The sequence below is a fragment of the Carcharhinus amblyrhynchos genome, chromosome 11, assembly GCF_965287045.1.
Source record: "Carcharhinus amblyrhynchos chromosome 11, sCarAmb.v2.hapA, whole genome shotgun sequence".
Taxonomy (NCBI): Eukaryota; Metazoa; Chordata; class Chondrichthyes; order Carcharhiniformes; family Carcharhinidae; genus Carcharhinus; species Carcharhinus amblyrhynchos.
The window spans coordinates 93,481,252-93,495,737 of NC_137334.1; the positions used below are offsets into that span (position 1 = coordinate 93,481,252).

A 14,486-nucleotide genomic window follows, 5' to 3' on the forward strand; every position below is an offset into this window, starting at 1 on the left:
GCCTGCCCCGCCATTCAATAAGATCATGGCTGATCTGTCGTGGCTCAGTTCCACTTTCCCGCCCTCTCCCCATAACCCTTAATCCCCTCTCTTATCAAGAACCCATCAACCCGCTTCTTAAAAATATTTAGCGAGGCAGCCTCCACCACTTCAACGGGCAGAGAATTCCAGAGATTCACCACCCTTTGAGTGAAGAAGTTCCTCCTCAACTCCGTTCTAAACCGCCTCCCCTTTATCTTGAGGCTGTGCCCCCTAGTCCTACTGTCTTTTTTGAGCGGGAAGAGTCTCTCCACCTCTATCCTATCCATCCCATTCATCATCTTATACGTCTCAAGGAGATCTCCCCTCATTCTTCTAAACTCTAACGAGTACAAGCCTAGTTTATTCAGCCTCTCCTCATAGCTCAATCCCCTCAACTCCGGTATCAGCCTAGTAAACCTCCTCTGCACTCCCTCCAGGGCCAAAATATCCTTGCGCAGGTGCGGCGCCCAAAACTGCACACAGTACTCCAGCTGCGGCCTCACCAATGCCCTATACAGCTGCAGCAAGACCTCCCTACTTTTATATTCAATCCCCCTCGCTATGAAGGCCAGCATCCCATTCGCCTTCCTGACCACCTGCTGCACCTGCAAGCTGGGTTTTTGCGACTCATGCACAAGGACCCCGAGGTCCCTCTGCACTGCCCTGCCACCCAACCCCCTCGCTCCTCCATCCCACCCAGGGAGCCCTGATTTTCCCCCTATCTCCCCCCCCTTCACTCCAGCGGAGTCAGGCCACCAGTTCTCCGAGAAGTGAGAAGCTAGTGTAATTCCCATTGGAGTGAAACACTGGCAGATTGGGAAAGGGTGGCGGGCCCTGAAACTTCAGTCCCAGGCCTGCTCGTTAAATTCAATTAGTATTTAAATTTCCCCCTACGTATTTAATGCAGCTCCGTGCCTATTTCTGGTGCAGAGCTGATGGTGCCGGGAATCCAGTGCTATAAGATGCATTTGGAGCCAGATGCCCAGCACGGATCCTACGGATCAGGCACGGCTTAAATCTCCCAGCCCGCTGAGCTGACTTTTTTAGCACAGTGGAATGGGAGAATTGCGCCCAATGACTGCCTTTGTGAAGTCAAGCGTTCCACATGCTTCATTAATTGCTTTGTTAATCTGTAGTTTTGCAGTTGCTGCTAATCCTGCTGTCTGTTTTTTGACATTTTAGAGTCTTTTTCCATCTGGATTAATGGCTGACGTTTATTCATGTCTCTCAGGTCCACTTTGGACTATGGATGGTGCGATACATCTGCACGATGCTGCTCTTTGTCCTTGGACTGAAGGCACCGGGTTTACCTCGAAGGCCATATATGATCATGGTTAATGAGGATGAACGAGATATTGAATACAGCCAGGTATGTGCGACATGTACTGTACCTTGATTTCTATAGTGTCTTTTGCAACAACCAATTTAAACTCTATTATAATTCTCAAAATAATTTTCTTTTAGCTATTGGTTAGGGATCAATATAGGCTTGGATCACTGAGGGAAAACTCCACTGACTATTTTCCATTCGTGCCACTGGATCTTTTGGACCCAACTCAGTGTTGCATTGGAGTGTTAGCTGGATTTTGTGCCGGGAACTCTACAGACTGGGACTTAAAAATACAAGTTCTAACTCACAGACCCAGAGTGCGATCATTAAATGGAGACTCAAAATAATTTGATTTAGGTGCAATTACTTCATAACTGTGTTATTTTGTCATGATATTTCTTACTTTAAAGATAATCAGTACCAGTTCAGTTGATAATATCTCACATCTGAGTTGGTTGTTTTGTAGTATTGTGGGTGCTGTCTTTCAGAAAGCATTGAATTTGCCTGTTTCACTGGTTCCCATGGCACAATTGAAAGAAGAATTTGGAATTCAATCTATATCCCCCCCACTCGTTCAACTTTTTAAATTAATAAAACATCTCTGCAATTTGTGAGATCCTGCTGTGTGCAAAATAACTGCTCATATAACCTGTAATGGCAAATTATCAATTTCTCTCTGAATTGCTTTGAAATGCAACAAGTGGCTATATGATATCAAGGTCAGTAGTCCTTTAACAAAGAAGTCATTATTCAAGAAACACATTGTACACCAGAAAAGAAAGTTTAATTTATTAGTCACAAGTAGGCTTACATTTACACCGCAATGAAGTTACTGTGAAACTCCCCTAGTCACCACATTCTGGCGCCTGTTTGGGTACACTGGGGGAGAATTTAGCATGGACCGTTCATCTAACCTGCATATCTTCGGAATGTGGGAGGAAACTGGAGCACCCAAGGAAGCCCGTGCAGACACAGGGAGGATGTACAAACTCCACATAGACAGTGTCCAAGCCAGGAATCCAAACCGGGTCGCTGAATTTTTCTTGAAAACCAGTAGAACTCTCCCTTTGAAGAATAAATAAAATCTGAAGATCACATCAATTGATTTCATTCTCTCAGAATGCCAGCTTATCCGTTTTAACTCGCACCTTCAGGCAGCCAGAGCCTCAGGTTAATATTTGAAGGAAGTACCCGTGGTATTTCAGGATCTCCCTTCCCCTCAATATTGTACTGCAGTATCAGCCAGTGTTAAAGTCAGTGACTGACTGCCAGGAGAGAGATGTGTGGGTACTCTAAGTGTACGGATATGAGTGGCGGTATGTCACAGGGATGTGTTGGGATCTCAGCTATTCACCATGTTTATTAATGGCTTAGACAGTGTGGTGGAAAACCTCATATTAAACTTTACTGATGATGCCAAGATTGGTGACATTGTAAGCAGTCTAGATGGAAATGTAATACTGCAAAGATATATTCATAGTGAATGGGCTAAACTGGCAAATGTGTTTCAACGTGAATGAGGGCTTCCCCTGAGCCTGAACAAAAGATCAAACTGATTTTAGAAATGGTGAGGAGATGGAGGTCCATGGAGTACTTGGGCATCCGTATTACTAGGTGGATCAGCAAAACAGTCAATGGTTAATGGACTGCTGGACTTTTGATCCAGAGAACTGGAATGATGAGAATAGGAGTCACGCTAGAGTACCGTGGGCAGTACAGGGTGCTACCATCTGGGAAGGATGTATTGGCCTTGGAGGGAGTGCGGTATAGATTTGTTCTGTAGAAGGGTCATATGGACTTGCAATTTGAACACTTTTTCTCTCTCACAGATGATGCCAGAACTATTGCATTTATCTGGCATTTCCTGTTTTTATTCTAAATGACCTACTCCTGTTCTTATGTGCTTGGACTTCTGCTTTATGTGCACCAACTAAGCCAATCTGGCAGATTTTGTATATGGTATCAGTATAATGGATCTGCTGATACCCATTCTACCCTCCAGTTGTACCCCATGCTGATGCTGTATCGAGTTTTTACTCATTTTTAGTCCTCAGGAATATGAGTATTGCTGGCAAGCCTGGTGTATATTGCTTGTGTCTAGTCAGCCTGGTGAGGGTGGTTCTCCTCGAATTGCTAGTTTCCGTGAGATTGGATTGGGATCTAGGCCATGCTAGTTAAGGCAATTCCTTTCCCTGTGTGGGACTTTGCAAATTGACTATATGGTTCACATTTCCTATGTTATAAGAATGAATATGCTTTAGAAAGTGCTTCATTGGCTGAAGTTATGGAAGAAGCTACAGAAAATAGCTCTGTTTTAAGGGACATTATTGAATCAGTTTTTTTCCATTCATTGGACACTGGCATCGCTGGCTGGCCAGCATTTATTGCACATCCCTAGTTGCCCTTGGAGAGCAGTTGAGAGTCAGTCACATTGTTGTGGCTCTGAAGTCACGTGTAGGCCAGACCAACTAAGGACGGCAGATTCCCTTCCCTGAAGGATATTAGTAAATCAGATGGGGTTTTACGACATGTTTCATGATCATCAGTAGATTCTTAATTCCAGATTTTTTTTATTGAGCTCAAATTCCACCATCTGCCGTGGCAGGATTTGAACCCGGGTCCCCAGAACATTAGCTGAGTTTCTGGATTAATAGCCTAGTGATAATACCACTGGGCCATAGAGATAATATATCACTGGGTTCATAGGACAGTCAGCATCTTGGTCACTTCCTGATATTTCCTAATTTATTTTTAAATTGAATTTAAATTTTCAAACTATCAGTGTTATTTCGACTCTCATTCTCTAAATTGAGTCAACTTTGACAGAGGGTCATTCTGACTCAACCTTGGATTTATTCTCTCTCCACAAATGCTGTCAGACCTGCTGAGATTTTCCAGCATTTTCTGTTTTAAATCCAATCTTATTGTGTTCCATCACAGATGGCACATTACCTTGAAACACGGGGGTTGGTGTAGTGGGCGGAAGTGAGGTTGGCAGTTTGTGGCACCAAGGAGAGGTTGTGATTGACGGACTTCCTTAAGAAATTGGGAATGAACTCTTACTCCTCCTGGCTCACAAGCAGTGATGGAAAAAGCAATTGAAAACCAGATTAGAAACCATTAACTGTAAATCAGATTCCCAATTGTGCTGCAGAAGCCTGACTTTATATATTATCAACATGTCCCGCTTCTCCATGAGGTGACCCAGATGGACCCAAACCAACCTACTACTGTATAAGTGATGACTGATGCTTACATGATGGTTTGGGCATATCGTGTGGGGATTAACGTTGACCCTAATGTGTCAGAATGAGTCTGTTAAACATGCAAATATAGGAACAGGAAATACAATTCAGCTTGATCATGGCTAATCTGCACCTTAACCTCCCTTACCCAACAAATATCTATTGATAAAAGCAAACTACTGTGGACACTGAAATCTGAAACCAAAAGAGAAAAGGCTGGAAAATCTCAGCAGGTCTGGCAGCATCTGTAAGGACAGAAAAGAGCTGATGTTTTTGAGTCCAAATAACCCTTTGTCAAAGCTATTGACCCCTGTCTTGAAAGCTCCAATTGCTCCTAATGATCTATAGCCTTTTTGGGAAGAGCATTCCAAACTTCAACTATCCTTTTTGTGGAAAAATAATTGAGATTTCCTCCCTAAACAAATCTGACTATAAGATTATGTTCCCTTGTTCTTTACCTCACTAGAGAAATTAGATTTTTCTACCTACGCTCCGTTAAATCCCTTTAAACAGATAGGGAGGGTTCAATTTAATTCATCCAAAGTCAGTCTTCTGATGTGCAATGTTACAGGCTTCAATTTGCATTCCATGTCAGGAAGTAGCATAATGCAATAAAACAGCCCATTGGTGTCCCTCTTGCTATAGAGTAGTATCACTGGACTAATAATGCAGAGGCCTCGCCTTATGTTCCAGGGTCATGGGTTCACTTTCCATCTGATTCACTAATATCTTTTAAAGAAGAAAATGTGCTGTCTTTGCCAGCTCTGGCTCACATGTGACTCCAATCCCACAGCAATGTGGTTGATTCTTAACAGTCTTCTGAAATGGCCAAGCAAACCACTCAGTTTGAGGACAGTTAAGGATGGACAGCAAATGCTGGCCTTGCCAGTAAGGCCTACCTTTCATGAAAGAATAACTAATAAAAATAAAATCTGTGGTGAATTCACAGCAATGGGTGTATGTAATGCTAGCATTTTAAATGTGCAGGATCCATAAAGACACTCATAAGCTACCAAGTATCTTGTTCAGCAGGTTTACCTAGTCAGTGCAGCAGGTATAAGCTAATCGATAGCACTGATTAATAAGTACATTCCTTCCTCATGGAAACTGCAGTTGTCTTGTAGAAAACACCTTGCACACAATATGATAAATGTATTTGCGTAACAGACATCTATCGCCATTCTTTAAAGAAGTACAGCAATCACAATGATCTAGAAACTTGCAGTGTTATTGTACTAACAGAAATACAAATGGATAAAGTTCCCATGCATGCATCACGCAAATATTGAGATCACATGCCCAATGATAATCTCTGTTACTCAGTTTTTAGGAATTCAAAATGCAAGGAACCATATCTGAAATTCCAATTTTTGGCATATGGCTGATGTATTGGAGAACATTAAACAGGTGGTCTTGGCCAGTTGGCATTACGCTTTCCTCTCTTGTTTCCCGTAACATAATTAGTATTCTTTAAGGGGAGTAAAAAACAAGCTTAATCTAACAGAAGTCATGGAAGTGGAGCTTGCACTCTTGATATACTCCTTCCTATGTGGAAAGTCTTGGACACTGCTAGTGTCCTTGGCAGCCATGTGTGCTGCAGTCTATCCAGCTGCTGGTTAACTGTATTTTGGGCTGGAGAGGCAGGTGTACTCATTGGGGAGCATCTGTGGCGCTGAGATTGTTGTCGACAGCACATTCAGTGAGGTAGTCACACCGCAGATAAAAACAATAGAGTAGAGGAAGGCAGGTAGTGCAGGAGACCCCTGTGGTTGTTCTCTCTAACAGAAGTACTGTTGTTGGGTTGGGGTGGGAGGGGGGAGGGGCATATTTTCAGGGGTAGCAGCGGTAGTTATGTCCATGGCACTATGGGTGGCTCTGCTGCACAAGAGAGAGGAAGAAGAATGGCAGGGCTATACTGATAGAGGATTCAGCAGTAAGAGGAACAGACAGGTATATCTGTGACTGCAAAAGGTGATAGTATGTTGCCTCAGTGGTGTCAGAATCAGGGATGTTTCAGAGCAGTCGCAGGACACTCTGAAAGGGAGGATAAACAGCCAGTGGTCATGTTGCGCATCGGTACCAATGACATGTTGAAAAACAGTATGCGGTCCTATAATCAGAATATATAGGATGCAAATTAAAAAGTAGGGACCTCTCAGGATTACTACCAGTGCCACATGCTAGCGATAGTAAAAAATAATGATGTACAAGATGAGTATGCAGCTGGAAAAATGGTGTAGGAGGGATGGAATCAGATCCCTGGGACATTGGGAGGTTCTGGGGAAGATGGGGCTAGTACAAGCTGGATGAGTTGTATCTGGACAGGACAGGGCCAGTGTCCTTTTGTGGGGGAGGGATGATGAGGGTTTCTAGTGGACTTTGATTTGATTTACTATGGTCACATGTATTAACATACAGTGGAAAGTATTGTTTCTTGTGCATTATACAGACAAAACATGCCTTCATAGAGAAGGAAACGAGAGAGTGGAGAATGTAGTGTTACAGTCATAGCTAGGATGTAGAAAAAGATCAACTTAATGCAAGGTAGGTCCAGTCAAAAATCTGACAGCAACAGGGAAGAAACCGTTCTTGAGTCGATTGATATGTGACCTCAGACTTGTGTATCTTTTTAGTCGAAGAAGAAGGTGAAGAGAGAATGTGCGGGTGCGTGGGGTTCTTAATTATGCAGGTTATTTTGCCGAGGCAGCAGGAAATGTAGACCCAGTCAATGGATGGGAGGCTGGTTTGCGTGATGGATTGGGCTACATTCACGACCTTTTGTAGTTGGGCAGAGCAGGAACCGTACCAAGCTGTGATACAACCATAAAGAATGCTTTCTATGGTGCATCTGTAATAGTTGGTGAGAGTTGTAGCTGACGTGCCAAATTTCCTTAGTCTTCTGAGAAAGTAGAGGCATTGGTGGGCTTTTGTAACTATTGTCAACGTAGGAGGAGCAGGACAGGCTGGTGATCTGGACATCTAAAAAGTTGAAGTCCTTGAACGTTTCTACTTCTCCGCATTGATGTAGACAGGGGCATGTTCTCCTTTTTATGCTCTCTGAAGTTGATGACAATCTCCTTCGTTTTGTTGACAGTGAGGGAGAGATTACTGTTGTCGCATCAGTTCACCAGAATCTCTGTCTCATTCCTGTACTCTGTCTCGTCATTGTTTTAGATCCGACCTACTACGATGGTGTCGTCGGCAAACTTGGAAATTGAATCGGAGAGGAATTTGGCTGCACAGTCATGAGGGAGCCAAATGTAACTTTTCTAAGTTTGCCGATGTTACACAACTGGGCTAGATGCAAGAAGGCTTCAAGATGATTTAGGCAAGTTGAGTGAATGGGTAAACATGTGGCAGATGCAGTACAACGTAGCTAAATGTGAATATATATACACTTCGGTGTGAAAAACTTCAAGGAAGACTGTTATTTAAATGGTGATATATTGGGAAGTGTGGATCTGGATATCCTTGCTCACCAGTCGTTGAAAGTGGAGAGGCAGGTGCAGCAAGCAAATAGGAAGACAAATGGTATGTTAGCCTTCATTGCAAGAGATCTTGAGTTGAGAAGTAATGTCTTATTGCAGTTACACACGGCCTTGGTGAGACTAGATCTGGAGTAGTGCGTACAGTTTTGGTCTCCCTACTTACCACATAGGTAGTGCAATGGGACTAGGCTGATACAGGAGTTGAGACTATCCTATGAGGAGAAATTAGTTCAACTGGGACTGTATTCATTGCAGAAGAATGTGAAGAAACTTGACTGAAACTTATGGGTTCTTAGCTTGCTGTAGTGTGCCCTCCCCTAATAGATTATTTTTGTCTGAATTGTTCTGTTTTCTTTGCTCTATGATCACTGTTTCCTAAATAGTCCTCTCCTGACACTTGACCCACCTTGTTCCTCAACACCAAATGCAGTAATGTTTTCTTCCTCTTTGGACAGGGAACATACTGATGTAGAAAATTCTTTGGAACGCAGCCTGGAAACTCTTTCCCCTCTAGAGATTCAGGAGAATGGTTGCAGAGTTGTGGAACTTCAGTTACGTGAATGGAGTTGAGAAGATTTGACTGATCTCCTTGGGAAGGGGAGATTTAGTAGAGGTATTCACAATCGCGAGGACTCTCCACAGTGTAGACAGAGAAATTGTTCCTATGGGCAGAAGGAACAGGACCCAGAAGGCACTGATTTAAGATGATTGGCAAGAGAAGCAGTGGCGACACACGGAAAGGCATTGTTTTATATTGCTAGTGGCTAGTGCTGGAATCAGCAAGGGGCCTGAATGTGGTGGAGGCAGACCGAATCGTGGATTTCAGAAGAAAATTGGATAATATTTTGAAGAAAAAGATATGCAAGCTTTTGAGAAAAGGGCAGGGGAGTGGGATTACGTGAAGTGCACATGCAGAGAGCTGACACCAGCATTGATGGACCAAAGAGTCTCATCCTGTGCTGTAACCATTCTATGAAAAAAAATGCGTTGGTATTGGGAGATGAAGCTGAGAATATTGAGTAAGTTTTCCCCCTGCTGCTGCACAAAATCAACCTGGTTGAAAATTCATGTGAAGCACTTTATTGTTGACAAAATGGAATGCTTGTCTTATCAGTGCTATCTCCATGCAGCCTGTTGGTATGTGAAGGGCGTTCTCAGCTGACCTCTCTGTTATTGCTGTCAAGTGTTGCTAATTTTGACAACTTTCTATTAATTCATCTTCTCTTCTGCCCACCTGCTGCTGCATCCTGAATCACCGCGCTCTATACCAGAATACTAAAGAGTCTGACTTAAAAACAAGCAAGAGGTGGGATCAGAGAAAAGGGTTCAGAGAAATTGGCTAAGTTTTGAGGAGGTTATTGCTAGCAGACAGAGGGTTGTAGCAATGGAATCGCAGGAGAGTAGAACTGCTGCAGACTTCCAGAATCTAAAATACTTCAGTAACCTAAAAGGAGACTTTACCCACCTCCAGCCCCTTACCATTCCACAAAAACAAAATAAGAAGTTCCTTGGCCAGAACGAGATGCATATTGGCTTCACGTTCAGCCAAGATTCAGTTTTAAAATTTAGAAACAGCAATGAGCATATATATATATTTTATAAGTACAAAGGTTAGCCATCCAACTTTTCTAAATGCACAATATTTAGAACAGTAAACCCAATATCCAGAAGCAAAATTAAAAATGCTAGATGTGAATTAAAGCCAATCCCCGTTACAATGTGGAACAGTGCATGCAAGAAGAAGCCATTGCTTTCATATAATTGCCCTCAGCTAAAGAACTAAAGTACCTATTTTATAAATACACACCCATACATAAAGTCTAAAGGTTTCTCATCCTAATCAGAGGCTCTCCAGCAACCACCTCGCCACCTGATCAATCTAATCTAATTCAGAAAATATGTGCAGTCACAACGTTTATTCCTTATTCATAAATTACTTTTATCTTTCCTCCATTTTGGGCCTTGTTTTCTCCTCAGCTAATCTGTGACACTGGAAGAGGGAACTTCATTTCATTTTCAGTGGGAGAGGGCTCGGTTGATTTTATTGTTGGGTCGAGGGAAGAAAGATCTGGAATCGCCAGACTCTAGAAACACACAGTTTCAGCTGAGTGGGCAATACTAATAGGATTCTGCTGGCAGTGTGCGTTTCTATAGTCAGGCGCCCGTGGGCCCATCCCAAATGCTGCTTCTGCTCCCTCTGAACTGAACAGATCCCTCTCACAAGAACCAGTTCCCCAACGTCATGATACAGGAATAGCTGAGGAGGGGATGATCATGGTGAGTCTCCAGAAAAGAGGAGAATGACATTGTTATAATGAAGGAATTGGAAAATCTCTGTCGTTAACTGGCTCATTCAAAAGAGCAGAAACATGACACAGTCCATGCCATATGTTCAATGCTCATGGTGTAAATTAGATAAACCTCTGTATCTTCCCTATTCTCCCTGTTCAAAGCTTGTGCCTGTAACCCCAGATGCAGATTTGTGGTTGTCTCAAACTGAATCCCTTTAAAATGATAAGTTCGGAGCGGTGCAAGTCCAAAGAGATTTGGGGATCTGCGTTCTTTGGACTTGTGAATCTTTGGACTAGTAAATCTTTTCTGCACTTTTTTTTCTAGTTTAATAATATCCTTTGGATATTATTAAACTAGAAAGAGTGCAGAAAACATTTAGAACATAGAACATAGAAAAAATACAGCACAAACAGGCCCTTTGGCCCACAAGTTGCACCGATGATATCCCTACCTACTAGGCTTACCTATAACCCTCAATTCTATTAAGTCCCATGTACTCGTCCAAAAGCCTCTTAAAAGATCCTTTTGAATTTGCCTCCACCACCACTGATGGCAGCTGAAAAAGCCTGAGAATCCACCCAATCTATACCTCGCAACATCTTATACACTTCTATCAGGTCACCTCTCATCCTTCGTCTCTCTCTAAGGAGAAAAGACTGAGCTCCCTCAACCTATCCTCATAAGGCATGCCACCCAACCCAGACAACATCCTTGTAAATCTCCTCTGCATCCTTTCAATAGCTTCCACATCCCTCCTGTAATGAGGCGACCAGAACTGAACACAGTACTCCAAGAGGGGTCTGACAAAGGTCTTATAAAGCTGCAGCATTATCTCCCGACTCCTAAACTCAGTCCCTTGATTAATGAAGGCCCGTACACCATACGACTTCTTAACCACATCCTCTACCTGTGAGGTCGATTTAAGAGTCCTATGGACCCGGACCCCAAGGTCCTTCTGATCCTCTACGCTGCTAAGAGTCTTACTCTTGATATTATACTCCTTCATCCCATTTGACCTGCCAAAATGGACCACTACACATTTATCCGAGTTGAAGTCCATCTGCCACTTCTCTGCCCAGGCTTGCATCCTATCTATGTCATGCTGCAACTTCTGACATCCCTCCAACTTACTAGGATGCTATTGGGACTTGATGGTTTGAGTTATAAGGACAGGCTGGATAGACTGGGACTCCTTTCTCTGGAGCGTAGGAGACTTAGGGATGAACTTATAGAGGCCTGTAAAATAATGAGGGGCATAGATCAGCTAGATAGTAAATATCTTTTCCCAAAGGTAGGGGAATCAAAAACTAGAGGGCACAAGTTTAAGGTGAGAGGGGAGAGATACAAAAGTGTCCAGATGGACAGCGTCTGGAGCAAGCTGCCAAAGGCAGGTACAATTGTCTTTTAAAGAGCATTTAGACAGTTACATGGATAAGATGGGTTTGAAGGGATATGGGCCAAATGTGGGCAATTGGAACGAACTTAGGGGTCCTTAAAAGGAAAAGGCAGCATGGATAAGTTGGGCTGGAGGGATTGTTTCTATGCTGTAAACCTCTGTGACTCTATCACCAAACATTAGCAGTCAGGTACAAAAATGATCAGGATCATGGAACGTTAAGCTCTGTAATTAGAAGGTTAGATTAAAAATGGGTGGAAGTTTCTCTACAAGTGCACAAAGCCTTGGTTAGACTACATCTAGAACCCTACAGTGCAGAAAGAGGCCCTTTGGCCCATCGAGTCTGCACCAAACACAATCCCACCCAGGCTCTACCCCCATATCCCTACATATTATACCCACTAATCCCCTCTAACCTACACATCCCTGGACACTAAGGGGCAATTTCTTAGCATGGCCAATCAACCTAACCTGCACACCTTTGGACTGTGGGAGGAAACCAGAGTACCCGGAGGAAACCCACACAGACACGAGGAGAATGTGCAAACTCCACGCAGATAGTGACCCAAGCTGGGAATCGAACCCAGGACCCTGGAGCTGTAAAGCAGCGGTGCTAACCACTGCTACAAGCCGCCCATATGGAATCTTGTATGTGGTTTTGGCCTTAGAAAAGATATATCGGCCTTGGAAGGACAGCTGTGCAGATTCCCATGAATGTAAACAAATTGAGGAGGGATTGTATAAACTACCATCACTGCCTTCTTATGGCTAGTAAGTGTTAGCCTAGGCAGTGACGCGCACATTCTGTAAAGAAACAAAAAAAACTAAGCTTGTATTCACCGGAAACTGGAAGGAATAATTTATTTTTGGGATTTTGGAGAGAATTGATCGGATTGGACAGGGAGAAACTTTTTCTGCTGGTGGTGGGGTAGTGAGCCGAGAGCTTTGGGAACCTGAGGATGAAGGTGCATTGATTTAGAACAAAGTACAATCAATTAGTAATTAAAATCAAAGGCAGGACAGAAGTAAGGATACACTTGCAAGTTAAGGCTGGTGGAAATATGGAATGCTCTCATAAAAGCCGTCAATGTAATGAATATTTTAGAATCCTGTATTTGACAGATTCTTTCTAGTTAGAGATGTGAAGCAGGGCAGGTGGCTGGAGTTAATGTATAGATCAGCTCTGATTTCACTGAATGGTGGAACAGGCTTAAAAATTCATCAGTTTCCTCAATACAAACCATATCCCCACAGACCGTATCCAAAGTAACCCTGACAGTAGTGCACCACAGAAGGGCCAGGATATAAAGCGATGCCAGTCAGTATGGAACTGGATGGGACCTGCGATTCCTCTACACTTCTGAGGCATTACTGATGTCTGGTGAAATTGCGCAAGACCCCTAAAAGTTCATTTGTCCAATTTTTTTGTTTTCATTTTTGTACCAACCCTTTCACTGGAGAATGGGCAGGGCTCAGGAAAGCTGCTTCATGTCAGGAAGAGGAATCAGGCTGCCATTACCATCGTATGTGGCCTCTTAGGCTGGCCGGAACCCCAATGGCAGAAACATTTTCCCCTATGGATAGAGATTGAGAGCAACCCAGCCACGTCCGAGCCCATGATCTTTGGCAGGGTCAGAGGGTCCAGAATGTCCTGGATGCCTCATCCTGACACTTGCGGGATACTCCCCACCCCACCCCCAAACTTTCACTCCCAAATTTTTCAATCCTCCCAACAGAACCTTCTCTGTAAACAAGAACTCTTCAATCTCTCATAACAAATGCATTAAGCACATAACTAGTTAGTGACTTCTTCAACACTGCCGGCTTTCTCTGAATACTCCTGTTGTATTTGGGAAACTAGAATGACACACCCTGTACCATATGTGGCCATACCTGTGCAGGTAACATAATTTCTAATGATGGTTTCTGTCCTTTTAGTGTTGATGATGTGAAGATGCCAGCGTTGGACTGGGGTAACCACAGTAAGAAGTCTCACAGCACCAGGTTGAAGTCCAACCGGTTTATTTGATAGTAAACCCACAAGCTTTTGGAAACGCAGTTCCTTCAACAGGTGTGTGGAAAGTTCTGATCAGAGTTCTGACCACCTGACAAAGGAACAGCGTGAGACTTCTTACTGTCTTTTGGGTTGTGTCCAGTAGGTGGCAGTTGTGATTCACTTATCACTTTTGCCTCCTAGAGAGCTATGGATTCAGCTGCCTTGTAAGAAGTCTTACTACACCAGATTAAAGTCCAACAGGTTTCAGCTGCCTTGCCTGAGAGCACAATCCAAGCTGCTGGGAGCAAGAACAAGAAAGAAGTATCCAAACAAGTTAGGGAATTGTGTTTTGAAAAATAATAATAATAAAGTACCCTGATAATAATTGGACAGAAGAGTCAATAAGGGAATGATTTTCCCACGATGTGTTTGAATTTGATTTGATTTATTATTGTCACATGTATTAACATACAATGAAAAGTATTATTTTTTGCGCGCTATACAGACAAAGCATACCGTTCATAGAGAAGGGAAGGAGAGAGTGCAGAATGTAGTGTTTCAGCAATAGCTAGGGTGTAGAGAAAGATCACCTCAATGCAGGGTAGGCCCACTCAAAAGGCTGACAGCAGCAGGGAAGAAGCTGTTCTTGAGTCGGTTGGTACGTGATGTCAGACTTTTGTATCTTTTTCCCAACTGAACAATGTGGAAGAGAGAATGT

General features: G+C 43.1%; 1 protein-coding gene across 1 annotated transcript in view; it reads left to right on the top strand.

Moving 5' to 3' along the window:
* abcb6a (ATP binding cassette subfamily B member 6 (LAN blood group) a) overlaps positions 1–14,486 on the top strand; it is a 166,591-nt gene that overhangs the window by 19,876 nt on the left and 132,229 nt on the right. Inside the window, exon 3 of the mRNA XM_080199589.1 lies at positions 1,253–1,390. Coding sequence (XP_080055715.1) covers positions 1,253–1,390 — 138 coding nt within the window. The remainder of the gene's footprint in view (positions 1–1,252; positions 1,391–14,486) is intronic.